The sequence below is a fragment of the Pseudonaja textilis genome, chromosome 1 (assembly GCF_049901715.1).
Source record: "Pseudonaja textilis isolate UNSWEBS1 chromosome 1, rPseTex1.2, whole genome shotgun sequence".
Lineage (NCBI taxonomy): Eukaryota > Metazoa > Chordata > Lepidosauria > Squamata > Elapidae > Pseudonaja > Pseudonaja textilis.
Window position 1 is genome coordinate 226,201,211 of NC_141990.1, and position 19,902 is coordinate 226,221,112.

At 37.5% G+C, this 19,902-nt stretch overlaps 1 protein-coding gene across 1 annotated transcript; it reads left to right on the top strand.

The window, feature by feature from the left end:
• Positions 1 to 304: 304 nt before the first annotated feature.
• LOC148128064 (uncharacterized) lies at positions 305 to 19,250 on the top strand. The gene is made up of 4 exons (XM_087920792.1): positions 305 to 464; positions 1,958 to 2,099; positions 2,411 to 2,478; positions 17,277 to 19,250. The coding sequence occupies exons 1-4, from the start codon at positions 389 to 391 to the stop codon at positions 17,459 to 17,461; spliced, it is 471 nt and encodes a 156-aa protein (XP_087776918.1). The 5' UTR covers positions 305 to 388; the 3' UTR covers positions 17,462 to 19,250.
• The last annotated feature ends 652 nt before the right edge of the window (positions 19,251 to 19,902 follow it).

Below are 19,902 nucleotides of genomic sequence, written 5' to 3' on the forward strand. Positions count from 1 at the left end.
TGCCAAATTGTGATCATGTGACTGCAAGGGACACTATGATGGTTGCAACTGCAAAGAACAGTTGTAAGTCCCTAAGAGCCATCCTAACTTTGAATGGTTGCTGAAGGAATGGTTGTTGTGTTGGAAGAAATATCCTTTTGGGTTCAGTTTCAAGTGGGGAAGAAAGACACTGGAAACATGATGACTGCTTGGAAAGATGGTTTAATAGTGGACAGGATCACATGCCTTGGGAGCTTCTGGGTGAAAAGGGAAGAGATGCTGAGTTTCTGCCTCTCTGAGTTTCTACTTTTCTTTTTAGGGGAAATATTCTGCCTTTGTAATATTTCCTAGTGTTGGAAGAAATATCCTTCTGAGTTCAGTTCCAAGTGGGGAAAAAGACACTGGAAACATGGAGTTTAATGGTGGACAGGACCATATGGCCTGGAGCTCCAGAGTGAAAAGGAAGGATGATCACATGCTTCAAGGTGAAGGAAGAGATCAAGAAAAGACTGAGGTGCTGAGAGTGCCTGGGTTTTATAACCTTTGTTGGGGATTTGAATTGGAGCTTGTATTCTGATTGGTTGTCAGACTCCCATGGGGCCATGCAGGGGCAACTCTGTAGGCTGTCCTGAGTTCCAGGCTTGGTTGAGCCTTGCTGGATGATGATGCACTGAAAAGGGCTTTTGGCAATTGCTATAGCTTTACCTGGAGATCATTGTTATTTAAAGTATTCTGGCCCAGGCCTTAATGGCCTTCCCATTAACAAAGGTGTGTGTGTGTGTGGGGGGGCTTCTACTTCTGAGTTTTTACTGTTTTTAGAGGAAATATTCTGCCTTTTTAATATTTCCTAGGATATTTCATTTTTCTAGGAGAGGGGTAGTTGCTAACTTCCTACAGTTGAACAGCAATAGCAATATCGTTTGGACATATATACTGCTTCATAGTGCTCTACGACCCGCTCTCAGAGGTTTACAGAGTCAGCCTGTTGCCCCAAACAATCTGGGTCCTCATTTTACCCACTACGGAAGGATGGATGGCTGAGTCAACCTTGAATAAGTACTACATGTGAAGCAGTGGTCTCCAACCTTTCCAGCTTGGTGGACTGGCAAGGCAGTGGCGGAGGAGGGTCTTGTGTGTACAAGCATGTGCATTGCTTTTACAAATGCAGTTTCATATGCATGTGTGTGCACACACAGACTTACCCATCACTTCCGCATTCTTGTTCCGAACAGGCTGCGGCCTAGCCCCGGGCCACGGACCAGGGTTTGGGGACCCTCTCGTATAGAGGGATCAGATGTATATAAGCAGCTATGGATTCTTGTTGCTGGACCCTTCCTTACTAACCAGGATATCCAGGTTCAAAAACTTTTGAGGTGGAATTTTGACCTCAAGCAATGTAATGGATGTCTTGGAACTCTACATCTGATTAGTCTATTCCTAAAATAAGATCATATGATTAGCTAAAGTTGCTATGATATCATGGAAAGTTAATGGATGTTCAAATTCCAAAAGGGGCTGGAAAACAGTACAATACTGTATTATTTCAATTCCAGCAGCAATGACTCAATTAGGCTAGGAAAAAAATAGCATTTAGTAATACCAGCATTATGAATTTGGCAAGAAGGAGGGAAACAGAAACAATGTTTTAAATTGATAGAAATATCCAAGGAGGAATGTTTTCAAATAGAAAAAAAGAGGGGAGGAGGATCTGGTCAGGATTGTTTGAATAAATGGGGGGAAAAGAATAATGAATTGAAAAAGAAAGATCCGTGGGGTTGGATAGGAGGGAAAAAAGCAAAAAGGTGAAAATAAAAGTGAGAATATTGTATAAAGTGAGATTCTCCTACAAACTAATTTAGGATAAGTGCAATTTCATTTAATTGGCGGCGGCGGGAGGGGGTGGGGATTCAATAATGAATAGTCTTATTTTAGGATCATACTAATAAGGGGCTCCGCGTCTACTTTGTCCTGATACCAGGGGGCGCTAGGACCTGGCGAGCATCCGGCGAAGCGAGGGCGCTTCAGGAGGCGAGTCCTATTCCGAACTTGCTTCTGGCGGGCAAGAGACGGCAGCGGCTGCCTCTTTGGCTTCGGCGCAGCGCATCCACCATGCACGTCAGGTGAGCGGAGCCCAGCCGAGTACGGGGCACCGGGGCCAGCGAGCTACACTCGGGGCCAGCTCGGAATATCGCTAATCTATCTTTCTTTCTTTCTTTCTTTCTTTCTTTCTTTCTTTCTTTCTTTCTTTCTTTCTTTCTTTCTTTCTTTCTTTCTTTCTTCTTTCCTTCCTTCCTTTCTTTCTTTCTCTTTCTCTTTCTCTTTCTCTCTCTTTCTCTCCCTCCCTCCCTATCCTTCCTTCCTTCCTTCCTTCCTTCCTTCCTTCCTTCCTTCCTTCCTTCCTTCCTTCCTCTCCCCCTACTTTCATTTGCAGGTGTTTCCCCCGGCGGCTACTGCTCGGCTTCTTTGTCTGGCTGGCTGCACCGGCGTCCCCACAGCGAGGTAAGGCGAGGCGAAAGGTGCAGAAAAGGCGGACGAGGGGCGGGCGGTGGGATTGAGCTCTTCTCCCCATCAGCCGCCTGCGGGAAGCGTGAGGTGCGCGCCTCCCCCCACCAGCGTCTTTAAGGGTTTAGCAGCCTTGCGAGCGCGGCGCGGCTGAATTGGAAGGGTTAGCCGGTTTCCAAGGGGCTGTCAGCCCACAAAGAGCGCCGTTACTTCGGTGAGATTCGCACAGAAAGCCCGTGGCGAAAGGGAAGCCCTGAAAATTTGCAGCTTCTCTTCTGAGGCTTCCTTTCTCCCTTTCCCGAAGTTGCATTGGACTTAGGAGTAGACCCTACTCTGGGAGCAGCGACCCAAGTAGCCTTTCTGGAAGCTCATTGCCCTGGAAATGAATGCAACTACTTCTTGAATAGGCACGGCCTGCTACTCTCACTGGCCAGTTGCCTGAACGCAAAGCTTGGGGTATTGAAGGGTTAAACCAAATCTTTCTACATATTCATGAGAATTTGCTAGCTTCTGTGGGTGAATGACTTCAGTAGCTCTGCTACTGTTACACGTTCATAGAACAGACTTCCAGGAACTGATTTATTTTCTTGATTTTTGCAGAGGTTAAAAACCTTTGGGGTGATTTGGTTCCTTTCATGAAGATGTTTGCCACTGTAGGGCCCCCAAATAAGATACTGTTTAGTGTTGTGAGATAAGGCAGGTTTTGGGGATTGTGGTGTTTGTTGTAAAAGAGCCCTCCCTTACCCCTCCCTCCACCCATAAAGCTGTGGTCAAAATTAAAGTTAAATATTTGACCAGAAGCTGCTTCTTAGCCAGTTAAAAAGAAACCCATGGAATCACACAATTGGAAGAGACTAAAGAAATAATTTAGTCCACCCCTTATCCTGGCTCAGTGCAGACTGTTTCTGGAAGAAGATCATCCAGCTTCTGTTTGAAGCCCTCCATTGAAGGAGAACCAGCCACTTCAAGTGTCAGTCTCTTCCATTAGCTGGAATCTAATTCTTAGTAATTTTAACCCATTAGTTCTGGTGTTGCCTTCTGGAGCATAAGAGACTTTCCATGCTTCTCACTCTTTTTCTGGAGATTGAACCTGCTGAGATCTTTTAATAAGGACCAGAAACTGATGGATACAACTGCAAATACCTAGATTTTATTTAAAAATAAGGAAAACTTTTCTGACAGTAAGATCTGTACACAAGTGAAACATTCAACCAATGGAGATTATGCGTTTCCTATCTATGGAGGTTTTTAAGAGGAGAATTAAAATATATCTTGAGGATGGTTTCATTGTTTCCCTGCACATTGCAGAAGGCTGGATGGACAAGATGATCCTTGTAGGTTTTTTTTTCCAGTTTCACAATTTTATAATTCTATCAACTGTTTCTTATAGGGCTTGGTTTCTAGACCATCTGACCATTTTGGTAGCACTTTTCTTAAGTTGTTTCAAGTTAGTGCCCCTTTTTGCACAAAATCCAGTCTTCCAAGTGGAGTCCGACCAGGGCAGAGTGGAGTGGAGCAACTACCTAATTTGGACTCTGTGGTTCTGCTCATGCACCCAACATTGATTTTAGCAGATGCATCCCACTGCTAGCTCATATTTAATTTGTGGTTGACCAGGACATCCAGATCCTTTCCACAAGAACAATTGCCAAACCAAGCCTCTCTCTCATCTACATTTCTCTTTAAGTTCTACTCTCTTCATTTCAACCCATTGCTCAAACCTATCAAGCACTCTTTAAAATCTTTGTCTCTCTCTCTTTAAATTAAATTAAAGGGGGGAGAGCTTGGATAGTCTGCAGACTTTATTAGCAACCCTCAACTTTCTTATTCAAGGGAGTTGAGCCCTATGGCACTCTGTTTAATACCGTACTTCCCTCCAACCTGAAGCCCTCAGTGAGTACTATTTGGATGTGATTATTCAAGCCAATTTTGAGTTCTTCTAACAACTCCCATATTTTATCACTTGATGAAGGAGACTATCATAGGATACCCTGCTGAAAGCTTTGCTGAGCTTCACATATTCTGTATCTGTGACATTCTCCTGTTCTGCTAAGCTACTGTAATAACCCCTAAGAAGGAGAAAAGATTGGTCTGACGTGATTTCTTTCCAATAAAACCCCTGCTGGCTCCTATTGCTGTAGTTAATAACAAGTCTAAGTACTCACAGATATGTGGTTTGATAATCTATTTGACTGCCTTACTTGGCACAGAGTCAAGCTGATAGGTCTTTTGCTTCCCTGGCCCCCTTCCTTACCCATTTTGAAGATGGAGACAACAGCCATTTTTCCAGGACCTTATCAATCCTTTGGAAGTTCTCAGTGTGTCTAGAAAGCAGTTCCACAATCTCCTTCATTAGTTTTTTCAATACTTGTCATTTATCTATCCCTGGAGCCTTGAATTAATCAAAATGAACATGCTTTCCTTCCTTAGCTTTTCCAGGTCTATCCTGAACTGCAGTGCTTTCATTCCCCAATGGAATAATAGTGTCCAACTAGGATTCCATTTCTCTTCTGGGAGAAGACAGATGCAAGATAGAAAATAAGAAATTCTGACCTTTTACCATCACCTCTTTTCACCACTTTCTCCTTGCAATGGATTTATATCCACCTTGGCTTTCCTTTTGTTTTAAGGAAAATCTGAAACACAAAGTATATTCATTACCTTTTTCTTATCAAGTTTTAATTTAAATTGCAGCCAAGGGTTTTCTTCTAACTTCCTGAAAGTTTTCAGCCTCTTGCACAAGTAGCTTTTTGCCTTTCCAGTTCATTTTTAGAGTGCTTTAAAATTTCTTTACAATCCTTGCAAATAAACCGTGAGGACCCTAAAAAAACTACAGATCCTACCTAGACAGAAGATTGTAGACTGAGAGATAGAAAATTCCCCTGGAAACTTCCAGTTCAAGTAGTATGTATCTCACCTGCAATGGTTTCAGTCATTCTTCTTTGGACATGTCTTCTTTGGAAGTATCTATTATTCAGTAAGAACTGAAGAAGCTTATTGGATGAGAAGTGAAACATCTTCAAGGAAAAAACATAGAAAAAGCATCTTTGGGAGGTCTTCTTTGGAAGAACACAATCTTGGTCAAATTCAGTGAGAATTGTTGAAAAAAATGCATCTTGTTGAAAATGCAACATTTTCATGCATCTTAAAGTAAAAATATTTCCCATTTCTGTCAATAGAAAAACTTAAAGTATTTTGATAAATGCCTTTGTATTAAAATTGGTTCTCTTCTGTTTTATTACCCAATGTTTGCAATTTACACATTCCAGACTAAAAGGCTTCTTTTAGCTGAGTTTTAGGAAGTGGCCCTGAGGCTATAAGTCAGAAGATCCACTGCCTGTGTATAACCCATTGAAATTCAGTTTAAGATTGCCCTGGCAGAACAGCTTTTAATACTACAATTGAGCAAGTGGAAAGAAATACTGTATAGAATTTTGCTTCCCTAGAGATTAACATGCTGAAATGTCTTGCAGTTGCATTAAAGGTCTTATTTTACAGGCAGTAACACAGCTTTTGGCGATCCTTATTGAACGTAAGAATTGGAGTCTGTGTGTGGTACAGCTGGTCACTGTATATGCTTCTCACCGTCTCCCAGAAATCTCCAGTTAGACAGGCCTTAAAAACTTGGGATTTTACTGAACTAACAACCAAGGTGGAATTAAAAGGATAAAGTCAAAAGCGTTCCATAAGAGTTTAAAAATTAAGCATATTTTGCACTACATGCCGAGTACAAATTTGCATAATGACCACAGCTGATTGTAAGATTTTTTTTTCTTTTCGCTTCTAGCCTGGCCTTACATTTATGACTAGAATTCTAAATTTTAAGTCTTTGGCAGTCTTATGCAAGGAGCAGTGTGAAAAGATGTATTTCCTGTGGTTGATGAAAAACTCTGTTATACCCTTGACTTACGACCACAACTGAACCCAAATTTTCTGTTGCTAAATGAACCATTTGTTAAGTGAATTTTGTCCCATATTATGACTTTTCTTGCCACCGTTAAGTGAATCACTGAAATTGTTAATAACATGGTTGTTAAATGAATCTGGCTTCCCCATTGACTTTACTTGTCAGAAGGTCACAAAGGTCTCCATTGCAACCATCACAAATATGAGTCAGCTGCCAAGCACCTGAATTTTCATCTCATGACTATGGGGCTGCTGCGATGGTCATAAGTGTGAGAAATGGTCATAAGTCACTTTTTTCAGTGCCATTATAACTTTGAGTGAACTGTAGTAAGTCAAGGACTACCTGTATTGGCTTTTAGATGAATGATTCTAGCTTTTCACATATTTTGTGAAGGAGCCTTGACTTCTGCATGCTTTTACCTACATAGGGACTAGTATATAATGTTGATGAGCAGATTCAATAGGGAAGACCTCTTGAGCAGAAGTATTTGCTTGGTGAGTGTTCTGGGGCACTTTAATAATTAAAATGCCTTTGGCTCTTCATGAATTTGAGTTAATAAACATCCTAGGTATCTGTATTATTAACCTGTTAAATGTAAGACACAGTCTGGCTTTGAAGCTTAAGTGTGATCGGCATGTACTACCTTTGAGTGGAATCTTGAGCGACACATTCTGTCAACAAATCCACACATTCCATGAAGCTTGTATTGACTAGTAAGTGGGAGAAAGGGAGGCCTTTATAATGTGGCTCAGTGGCAGCTTAGGACTGTTTCATTCTCTGACTTGTAAGGCTAGATTTGATTACAAGCGGAGTCAACATGTCAGGGCAAGGAGAGGAAAGTTTGCAGAGGGCAGGTGTCACTTCCTTCTTCTCAACACAGCACCCCAGGGAGGAAAAGTGTGGGGTTTAATTAATTAATACGTTGCTTTATTCATTCATTCAGTTTTATATCGCTGTCTCCTGCTGTGCCGTTTTTAAAAGTTTTTTTAAAAAAAATTCTGTTTTTATTATTTTTATGAATCACTCAAGATGGTGAATGTACCCAATAACCCCCTCCTCTTATTTTCCCCACAACAACAACCCTGTGAGTCGAGTTGGGCTGAGAGAGAGAGAGTGACTGGCCCAAAGCCATCTATATCATTGCAGGCTGTATTAATATAGATGATAAACTCCCTTATGACTGGCACATTTTTGCTGTGCTGTGTTAGAGTGATCTCCCTACTAGATTTGAGCTCCGATAGGACTCAAGATTACAGTGCTTCAGAGCTGAAATGTTTCTGGAGGAAAATATGTTTCTGGATTGCAAAACGAAGTGTTTCTCTTGATACAGATCCACATAGGTTTCCTGATCTAAAAATCAAGACTAATATACAGGCACACAAACTTACACTGTACACTAATTCACATTTCTAGTTTTACACCATTCATAATCCCAGATTTATTTCATGGAATACTGGGGAATATATTATGATAGCAGTATGGATATTGCATATAGCTAAGGATAAAAAAATATATGGTTCATATCTGCAATATTTTCACATGAGAGGCTAAGCATGGCTTAATATTACCCTCATTTAAGAAATTCAGTACTGAATATGTGCAGGATATAATGACATATCTGTTGTTTCCTATCCTCTCTTCAATTGCCTCTATGTTGATTTGCTGACACTTTTCTGATTGCTTTTAGGAAAGCAAAGAAAAGCCTCTGGGGCCAGAAGCATTGTGTGCAAAAAGGTTGAGTTTCCTTCCCTTCCCTCTGTGCTCCCAGTTCACACACCACACAAACTTGCTCTATGTGGGGTGAAAACAAAGTTGGAGTCAAGAAGACAATGCTGCAGGAGTAACCTCACTGGTGCAACTGTATTTACTCCCTAAATCTTTTTATCCTGGAAGTGGCTTATAACACAAAATAGGCATTTGTCCTGAATTGGGTAACCCAATAGAAGATGGATAAGGTAAACTAGCCAATATCAAGGCATGGTTGCAAATTGTGTTTATGCTGGTCTGCTTTAATTGCAATTTGACCTGTGATCTGGGTTCTGATGGCAAGCAAATCAGCTGCATTATAGCTTAATCTATTATATAGAATATAGAATAACAGAGTTGGCAGGAGTCTACCCCGTCAGTATGTGCAAAAGAAAGGAAAAACCATTAAAATGAGACCAACAGACCTCTTTTCTGCTGAAAAAAGAAAGCTTCCTAATCAATGCAATGTAGATATTGACCAAGTTTATCCCAGGTGGTTCTTGTTTATTTAGAATAGAATAGAATAGAATAGAATAGAATAGAATAGAATAGAATAGAATAGAATAGAATAGGAACAGAGTTGGATGGGACCTTGGAGGTCTTCTAGTCCAAACCCCTGCTCAGGCAGGAAACCTGTATCATTTCGGACAAATGGTTGTCCAATCTCTTCTTAAAAACTCCCAGTGTTGGAGCATTCACAACTTCTGGAAGCAAGTTGTTCCACTGGTTAATTGTTCTAAGTATCATGAAATTTCTCCTTAGTTCTAGGTTGGTTTTCTCCTTGATTAGTTTCCATCCAGTGCTTCTTGTCCTTCCCTTAGATGCTTTAAGAGAATAGTTTGTCTCCCTCTTCATTGTGGCACCCACTTACATATTGGGACATTGCTATCATGTCACCCCTTAGTCCTTCTTTTCATTAAACTAGAAATACCCAAATTCAACAATCATTCTTTATTTGTTTTAGCCTCCAGTTTCCTAATCATCTTTGTTGCTCTTCTCTGCACACATTGTATTACTTGTGATTTTCCTTGTTACTTACCCTGCATTGTTTTTGTTTAATTTTTTATTTGTTTAATTTTCCTTAACTTTTCTTGAACTGATATCTTGTGATAGTCCTGATTTTCTTTCTGCCTCTTGCTAGTCAACCACTGATATTAATTTTCATTTTCAACCTAATGTTGAGATTGGATCTAATAAAATAGAATAGAATTCTTTATTGGCCAAGTGTGATTGGACACACAAGGAATTTGTCTTTGGAAAAATTATTTGGAAAAAGAGCTTCATGCCTGGATTTTCCAGTTTGGCCTTGATAGTCATTGATCTGCAGCTGTTAAAAAAGTGATTCTTGTGTGTATTTTACAACACAGTATATCAAGATTCAAAAATTTAGAAGCATGCTGTACTCCATTGTTGGTATATTATAGCTTATTCTCCAAATTTATTGAATAAGAAAATTTCATCCTGGCTAGTGACTACAAGTTTGGAATACAAGTTTGGAAATATTAATGTGTTTTTTTCTTGGCTTGGGTTATACCTAGTCAGGATTGCAATAATTACTCATTAAACACACATATTTCCTGTGATATTATGCTCATGAATAGAGCAGTTGATATGTTTCCTATCTCATGTAAGCAAGTGAAGACTACCATCCAAGCCACCTTAATACAGAAGTAGCAATAATTATGGGTTGAATTGAATGTATACAGAATTTTGCATTATTTTGACTGGGAGCATTTTTGCCTAACCTTTTCACAATGTTTTATGTAACCCTCAAATCATAATTGACAGAAATGTAACTTCATGTCTATCATGGTCATGTCGGTGTCAGCAAGTAGCTAAACCTAGCAAGACTTGAAAAGCTAAGTTGGATCAGACCTGTTTAATACTTGAGTAGGAGACCATAAGGAAACCTAGGCTAAGCTGGAGAGTAAAAAAAAATAATCTTCAGAACATGGCAGTCCCACCTTCTTCTCTATTGTTGCTAAGAAAATCATATGGTCACATAACCATGGAGTCAGCAGGAGTGAAGATTTATGCTTAGTCATCCTTTTTATTCACTCCTTTACTATGGATAATGAAGAATCTAAGATTTCATGACAGAGGATTGCTAATAAATTATTCTCAATCAAAAACTAGTTCTATTATAATGGTTGCTGTTGATCGTACTTTTTTTAAAAAAAATTAAAAATATTTTGGTTTTCTCTGTGAAGCTCCTTCTCTTGCCTTGCTTCTAGATTTTAATGACTTTTTTGGCTAAATTCGTTATCTTGACAAATTATTAATGAAGAAACTGAAATGTGTTATGAATGGTCTAGGAATATTATCAATTTGTTCTTGTGCTTTTGTATAAGTCATTAAACAAATGGAAATGAGTGTATCATTGTTTTATTTCTTATGGGTTTAAATTATAGTCCTAAAGGACTATAAGCAAGCAAGCTCCAAACTGGTAGGAAATTGTTTTTAAACACACCACTGGGGCTTAGCATATGTGGTTAATATCCAAAAAGCAAGAATTCCTTCTAGTTTTCTTTAGTATAGAGTTTTTGAAAATTTTGGATGTGTAGAAGACTTGGAAAGGGGCATGAAATCGTAAGTGGAATAAGATGTTGGTACATAGAGATCCCCTCCCCCCCACTCTATCCAAGACATAGATGAGCAGGTTGAAAAGACTCTAATCCTGAACTTCCAGTTTGAGCTTCTTCGGCGACGGACCGAAATCCACAATCGTGTGTGGTTTCGATCTGTGCATACCACCGGAGCACCCCAAGCTGGATGGATTTGGGGCTAAGCCACCCCGTAGAGGTGGTGAAGAGGGAGGAGACTGCCAACAGGGTCAAGGAGAGCTGCATCTCTCCTCCCCAGCTGACCATTACTCCCTTTCCTGAAGGCGGTTGCAGCGGTAGTCAGAAATGGCCAACTCAAAGAAGAACTTGACCAGAAAAGAATGTGCAGGAGGAAGATAAGAGAAAGTTTTGGTTGACAGGTTGAACTGAAAAAGCAATAACACAAGATACCCTGGAATTTGAACTATTAAGAATAACATAGTTCCCAAAGAAGATTTTGAAGCGACGAAGGAGAGAGGGAAGGGAAAGGATTTGGCTTTTTTTTTCTTTCCTTCCTCATATTGACAGCTAAAATATTTAAGTAAGAAACTGACAAAAATCCACTTTGACATCAATAGGCATTCAAGCTGAAAATAAAATGTCAAAGGGATAAAAAAGACTTTTGGATATTCAAAACCTTTAAAAGAAGGAAAGGAGAGAAAAGGAAAAAAATAAAAGGGCGGGATCTGGAAAAAAGGAGGAGACTGCCTGGAAGTAAAAGGAATTTACAGCGAAACTTCAACAAGAATCCTAAAAGATACATTCTAACTGAAACTTTGTAACAAGATAATAGAACCCTAGGAAGAGAAAGTGGAAAAAAGAAGCAAGAAGAAACAGCTTTGGATTATTTGGGTTACTTGGTGATTTTTGGATTTTTTGTTATTGGATTTAAATGACTAAAATCAATCAGGTGGTTGTTTAAAAGTGTTTAAAATGGCATCACTCTTGGAAGAACTAAAAATGGAACTTAAAAAACAGAAAGAAGATGCACAAGAAGGAAGAGGCTTTTTTGGCTTCGTATTTCAATTTTTAGAAATGGAGATCTGGAAGTATGAAAAACAACAAGAAGTGCTTGTAGAACAAGAAGGGCGGGACAAGGAAGAAGCCATCTTTAATGACCAAGTAATTTTAAGTGGGGGAAAAAAGGAAAGGAAGGAAAGAGAGTGAAAAGTTTACGATTTGAAAAAACAACCCCCCAAAAGAATAGCTTGAAAAGTAATTACAATACTAGGAAGAAACAGAAGAGTGGATTACAGAAGAGAGAATTAGAATTAGAGAGATAAGGGGGGGAAAAGGGGAGGGAGAAGAAGAGGGGGAAGAAGGAAAGGAAAATAAGTTATAAAGGACAGGAACAAGATATAGAAAAACAGGAAAAACGTACAAGGATTAAAGGTATAGGCCTATTTAGAAGACATAGAGATAATGGGTAAAATTTAATTGAAATAGGGATTCTTCAAGGGTACATAAGATAGTATTGTTATATTAGAAATAGAAATAAAGTTAGAAAATATGAAACAAGTGTGATTAAAATGATAGATAAAATACTTACTGTAATATAATAGAATGTTTAATAAATAAGAAAGAGAGAATTAAATTGAAAGGATGGGAACATTTTAATTATTATTAATGATTTATAAAAACTTAAGAGAAATATGAAAGAAGTATGGGGAAAAAATTATGGAAATATTATAAGTGTTCCTAAGGAAGTATGATATTCAATTGAAAATAAATGTTAAAGATGTTAAAGATTGTAACTAACATTAATGATAGAGCTGAATTGGAATAGAATAAGTGTTTTATTTGCTATTGTTATATATATATATATTCTCTTTAAGAACATAGTGTGTATTTTAAGAATGTACCAAGCAGAATTCGAATGGAAATTATGTGTTATATTGAATGTTATAAATTGTAAAGGCATAAATTGAAGTTTAAATAAGAGTTGAATGGACAAAATTAAAAGATACAAAGGTGTCATACTTCAGTTAGTAACTACAGAGGAAAAGTTGTTTAATGAGTAAAGAAAATATGAAATTGAAATAGGACAGACAAAAGTATAAATATAATGATTAGAAAGACATTGAAACTTAGAAAAAGATATATAATTGAATTTAGATAGGTATTAGATAATTAAAAGCAAGGTTGAGAAAACTAAGGGAGTGAAAAAATTATGGTGAAAATGTTAAAATAGTAATAAGATATGGAATAGAACACAAAGACAAATATGAAATTGAGTTTGTGTCTGTATGGAGAAGTGATAACCCAGGATCATGCTATTATAAAAAAAAAGATGTTTTATTTGTATTATGTTTTGTGAAAACCCAAACAAAATTTATTTTTTTAAAAAAGAAAAGGCTCCAATCCTGCTCTTGTGCAATAATGATTTCTGGTTCCTGACTCACTATAAACCCCAAATGTGTCAAGTATTGCACTTATTCTAATGATAAATGCCTATATATATAGTGTTAGGAGCAATCAAAAATATCTTGTTTGCTCTATTTTTAAAGTCATAATTGAATTACTGCCCAAGTCTATTTCTTTGTACATACTGATTGGTAAATGGTGGCTGGGAGTGTAGGTGGGAAGGACAGCTAAGTACAACTATCCCTGAGTGTTTTCCTGTAGCACAGATAAATAAATACTGGTTGCCTTTTGAGAAGGAAGGAATAGAATAAGAATAGAGGAGACACACCTAGTCACCAAGGTTTTTTTTAATGTACTAGTTATGCCCTGATTTTTATCTGACCAGCATGCTTAAAATAGCCAACAAAATATAAATACAGAACTAAATTGGAAACAGATTGAAACATTATGTGTACAGAGAGACAGACACATGCACACATAAAATCTTCAAAACATGAGAAATCCATAATTAAAGGATTGCTTTGCCTTTCCTCAGAATGAAAAATTATCCACTTAAATTATGATTGATTCCATGGAAAGCAAATACCAGTGTTATCTTCTCTTTTCACATTTTACTCCTTTTTACATTTTGTTTCGTTCCTTATCAACAGGTGCTTCCTCCACCAAATATCCCATTTTTTGGAGGATACAATATGTTCTTTTTCTTTGGATTTTACACAAGAGGGAAGAGCTAGATAGAGGTGCACATTGTTCTTTCTTTTGACACTTTTTAAAGGAAACATTTGCATGAAATATGTTGGCACCATGCATTTGAAAGATGCAAGGAAACTATGCTTTGATTGCTTTTGGCAGAAAATACAAGTTTATTCTTCTGCTGGCCAAAGAAAAACCAGCTTGCTGTTTGATGTGGATGTCAGATAAAAGTAACTTAAACTTGTACCTTTAAAACAGCTTGCAATTAATATGTATTGTAGTTTTGAAGTGGACATTTGTTTATATGTATTGGCATAGATAACTGCATAGACTTTCCATTATACAATAGCTTTTTAAAAAATGATTAATGCATTTAATGCAAATTTAGTTTGTGCTAATAGCTCGCCTGGTCTTTTCCCAGCCTGAACCTGTCATAAAATACACTATTTATTCTTTGTACCAATAAAGAACATTAAATAATTATCTGACGTGTCCACTAGATAATCACATTTGCATTTCCATGACCCAAAGAATATGTTGTGTATTAATTGGGAGAAAGCTGGAAGTTAATGCAGGTGAGTGCTTTTTTTTAAGGAAATAAGTCTGCTGTGAATTAGAAACAGATTTAGAGAAAGGCAAATGAAGATGTTTGTGTATCTTGACTTTCTGTTAATCACTTCTGCTTCAACTTGCAAACATAATGATATAGCAGTGGAATTAAAAATGATTTAAGGTGTATTTGTAAAAGTCCAGGTGCATAGGGAGAGCTTCCACCAGTTATAAAAAATCATTAAGATGTCAGACAAGATGTTCTCAGGAGAATCCTGTAGGGACAGGGGTTGGAAGACCAGAACCCTGAGACATAGAGGGCTTTAAAGATTTAATTGCGCTTTGGAAATCGACATTTGATGAAGTTGACAACACCTTTTTTGTTCAACTAGAAAATCTACAATCTAACAACAGTGTTTGAGACTGTAAAGTTTTCAAGCCTCTTGTTAAAAGAGGCCAGTCTATGTTAAAAGTTTATTTTTTTGTTCTTGTTAATAGCTGGATTATGGACACATTTTGTGATGATTTTATAACATAATATATTGCAACTTAATCTTCGATCAAATCAAGGGATACTTCCATTACAGGACTAATAGTAATTTATCTTAATATTTTCCAGGCTGTAGGTCTATTGAGTATTTGAGAATCCATAAAGAACTCAGACTTTATTAGCTTGATGGTCTGGCACTGAAATTGAATGAAAACATTAGTAACACTTGTCTTTTTGTTATAATTTGTTAAAGTGGCTTTAAGAAGAAAAGGATAAATGACTGAGGTTCATACATACAATGGAATAAAAGAATAAGTCTAAAGCAGAGCTTTTCTACATTAGATGTTCGGGGATTATTGTACAAGCATAAGTGTAAATACTGTGGAGGAAACATTTTGCTTACAATCACTTTTACCGATTACTATTGCATGTGAATGGAAGATTGGTATAACTTCAAAAAAACCCTCTGATCTGTGAGGTTATATGGTGGGTAATCCACAGCTATAGAATGCATATGGCTTCAACACTTCGTTTCTGGAATCCTGGACATAACTGCTGAAAATTAAAGATGTAGCTTAAGCTTACCATTTGAACAGAGGGAATACAAAAACATTGTTACTACATGCCCCCTTCAGTCCTTGGTCTCTGCACTTTCCAAATGTTGGATGTAACCCGAGCCATGCAAAAGTACAGTAGAAATAACACTAGCATTTGGACTTAAATCTCTCTCTGTAGTGCTTTACCATCATACTCTCTGAGCTGTTTACATAGTCAGCATGTTGTCCCCAACAATCTGGCTACTCATTTTACCAACCTTGGAAGGATGGAAGGATGGGTTGAACTTGAGTCCATCAGGATTGCCTGCAATGCTGTATTCTAACCACTGCACCATCAGCAGCTCACTTATTTTATCACTTTGATAAAAATGGTCTTTATCATGATGTGTATAGCTGACTGACTGTGTAGTTAGTAACTGTGTCAGCCCTCACTAAATTGGCTGTATCTCTGCTGCATTCCTTATGCTATTTAATTATTCCATTTCCCCCTTTCCCTGCTATTGTTTTTTTTTATTACTGCATTTGATTTGACAGATTATTTAAGCAGAAATATCACATGATTATTCCTCTCAAATACAGCCTTACTTTTTCATTTGCTTCTTTTTAAAAAAAGAAATTTCAATGGTCTTTTCTAAATTTCTAAGTACATGTGTACTTTAAAAAGAACAAACCCAACTCGCTTCTTTTTTAAAGAGGAAAGGAATTTTAACCAGGTAACATTTCTAGCTTTCTCACCTCATCAATTTGGATACTGAAAAGAAATTTTTGGCAGTCAAAACCTTAAATATCTTTAATGAGGAAAAGCCCCCTCAAACCTCTGTTAAGGTCTACATTGCCCTTCCATTATTGGAGTACATTTTAGATGTACTGGATAATAATTTCTATTGTGCTCAACTAACAGTTGATGTTAGTTATGTTAGTTAAAATTGGTCATGTTTTCAAATGCATTTTGATAGCAGCAGTTTGGGGATATTGATGCAAGTAATAAGAAAAATATTTCTGGTTCTCAGTAGCTAAAATTATGAATCTTTATATGGGGACCATCTATACATTGATTCCAGGAGTGGGATTCTACCAGTTCACACCTATTCGCTAGAACCGGTTGTTAACATTCTAAGCAGTTCGGAGAACAGGTTGTTAGAAGAAATTACTGGCCTAATCCTGTAAGGAAGGCAGGAAGGAAACATTCTGGTGTTGCTTACTGAAACTGCCTCTCCATTAACCCTTATTACATTCTTGGCAGGACTGGACTTTCTGTCTCAGGAACTTCTCAGGAGTTTCCCCAACTCACCAAGCCACGTCCAAGCACGTTCACCCAGTCACATGACCACCAAGCCATGCCCACCAACTAAGCCATGCCTACAGAACTGGTTGTTAAAAAATTTGAATCCCACCCCTGATTGATTCTCAAAATATACATTATAATTAGGCATTTCTTGTTTGCTCCCATTGTCCTCTCCCTACCCCCAAGAATACATTATGTTCATCTCTATCTGAAGACTTCCATTGAATTGCTGTGTATATTCAGGAGTAACTGTGTAATTGCACAAGTCTTTAGACATTGTGCTTGGCTCACAAAAATCGTACTCTCAGATTTCCAGATTCAGTTTCTGCTAAGTTATCTCCAAAGAAATAAACCATATGATAGTGTAATATTCTCACAGTATGCTTAAAAACAAATTCCAACATGTTGAATCATAAACTAGTCTCTTAAACTAGATGTAATATATTGTGTCAACTCATCCCATCTGTAATATGTCTGCATAACCAGGAAGTTTCAAACACTTTAGAATGGAAATTTTGAAGGGAAGTAGATATAGTCTACATAGGATTGGAATTATTTGCAGTCATGCTGTTGCTTTTTTTCCCCTTCTGATCCTTTTCAGATCCTTTTCAGCTGCTATGCCTGGAGGAAATAATACCAACACTGCAAAGGATGGGTGAAGGGAAAACAGACAAGATACTGGGAAGTAGTAGTACACTCATCCTCTTGAAATGCTTAGAGATGGACCATATTGAAGTGAGCAGAGCATTAAAATGTTTGCATCTTTTCAAAAAATATTTCACGTAAGATGCACATTCCTGTTGAAAAACAATAAATTAAATTGGCATTATTGTTATCAACATCAAGCAAATACCTTTTGCCTTTTCTTTTCCATCCTTGTACTGGACACCATAGATCAAGGATCTTCAAACTTGGCAAGTTTAAGACTTGTGGGCTTCAATTCCCAGAATTCCTGAGCTAACATGACTGGAGGAGGAATTCTGGGAGTTGAAGTCCACAAGTCTTAAAGCTGTCAAGTTTGAAGACCCCTGCCATAGTTGGACAGACACAGCCTCTTTGCTTAGTTCAAATGCAGGAGGAAAGAGCCTGCTCTCCTCATGGAAAGAATCGGATTTCCTTTAATTTATCCAGGCAAGCAGCTCCTGAGGACTCAGATGGATTCATCTATTAAGCTTTCTGGGCATGATGTCAAAATTTTGAGATTGCTTTCACCTTTTTTTTTTTTTTGCACTTTCCAATCTAGCCAACTGTCTTGATTTTATGTGATGGTTTTCCATCCAGGAACTTACCAGAACTGATTGGCTTTCTGGATCAGCTGAATTACCACTCATGTGAAATAGGATATTTTAATGTGATGGCTTTCAATCTCCCTGCATTCCTGGAGGTATTTCAGGAGCAGGAGAAATGTGAACCCAGCAATCCTAGGTGCTTTAAAAGTGATGACTAACTAGCCCAAAGGTTTGTTGATTTTAAAAGCTCAATAAAAGCGAATTCCCCTTGTTTGCCAAACATGGCAAAATGTTTAGTTTTATTGAAGTCATTCTTCTCAAATAGCAAGAACAAAACAGGGAAAAAGACAAGTGAGCCATTTATTTGGGGACAATATTGCACTAATATAGTGAATAGGCTCTAGATTTGTGATCTTAGAAAGTGTGTATATTTCCCAACAATAGACTCTTTTTTTATACATATACATGTATCACTCCTTTTTTTCTTCCTGGGAAATATATGTTTACCCAACTCATAAAACATGACTCTGGACAGTGTGCAACAGTATTCTTTACATTGGTATACTCATGCCTTATTTTTAATAAAATTGGGTAATATGCAGGAAGAGAGCAGATTGAGAGCAGTAGTTTTTAATTTTGCTTTCATTTAAGTTGAAAAGTATCACCTTGGGTTTTGACATATAAAGCTATTTCTATCATTTTAGCATCGCACACCATGTATTTAGCCCTACTTGTTTGCAATTTGCAAATAAGTCAGGAAGTTTGTTTTATGGAGAGTCTGAGAAATTTGAACAGGGAACAGATCATATTATAGAATTAAGGTTATAAAAGCTGATACAAAAGCCAATTACCATTACAGGGGGGTTATAAAAAGGATAATCTAGTTGCTTTATTCTTGGTTAGAATTCAAGAGGTCCTTCTATATTCAACGGTACCAAGTATTTCTCCTTCAGTAACTGGTTTTATGTTACTATTGACAATGAAATTATTTATTTTAAAGGAAGCCCTCAACCTATGACCACAATTGTGCCCAAAATTTCTGTTGTTAAGTGAGACAGTTAAGTGAGTTTTGCCTCATTTTACAACCCTTCTTGTCACAGCTGATAAGTGAATCACTGCAGTTGTTAAGTAACATGATTGTTAAATGAATCTGGATTCCCCATTGACTTTGCAAAAGATGATCGTGTGACCCTGCAACCATCATAAATATGAACCAGTTGCCAAGCACCTAAATTTTGATCATGTGACCACAGGGAATGTGAAAAACATCAATGAGTCACTATTTTCAGTGCCATTGTAACTTCAACTTGTCATTAAAAAGAAATGGTTGTAAGGCAAGGATTACCTGTATTAATTTTGCATGTGACTCCAGTTATTGCAGACTCTGAATACCCATCATCTGTAAACAAATTAAAAGTAAAAAAATATGAACATTTACAGTAACAGTGCCTTTTTAAGCATGAGGGAATATCACAACTGAGCTGAATGAACATTTCTGTGGCCTGTCTCTTGCTTTATGAAAGACTTTAGAAATACGAATAACTGATTAAAGGCAACATAATCCTTACATGCACTTGTCTGGAGATAATGTTATGGGATTGACTATGTCACAGGATGATATTGTGTCAGGTAAAGGACATGCTCTTGGTGCCATTTATTAGTGATGACCTAAGCCACCTGTCAGTGATGCAGACTATCAGCCAGATTTTCATGCAAGGAGCCTCACCTTTTTTGAGATACGCATTAAAGAAGCTTTCTTGATCTAGTTTACTTGAGGAGACTTCCAACTGTATTTGCTTTGTGATCTCAGGTAAAAAAAAGTGGGGATCAGTATTATTTGCTAGCTTCAAAATTTGTAGTTCAAGAGCTCATTGTAATGCTCTGCATTATGTCTACTGATGCATTCAATGCTTATAAAGTGCTGCAGTTGGCAAATTGCTGCCTTTTATTACTGCTTAGCAGCGTATCAGCCCAAGAGTAGAAGGCAATCAAATAAAA

What these genes read in the sequence shown, in the direction of transcription:
- LOC148128064 (XM_087920792.1), top strand. Translation starts at nt 389, where the DNA reads ATGGAGTTTAATGGTGGACAGGACCATATGGCCTGGAGCTCCAGAGTG. An exon ending in GGATGATCACATGCTTCAAG is followed by an intron (nt 465 to 1,957) that starts GTGAAGGAAGAG and finishes TCCTGATACCAG; the next exon opens with GGGGCGCTAGGACCTGGCGA. An exon ending in GCATCCACCATGCACGTCAG is followed by an intron (nt 2,100 to 2,410) that starts GTGAGCGGAGCC and finishes TTTCATTTGCAG; the next exon opens with GTGTTTCCCCCGGCGGCTAC.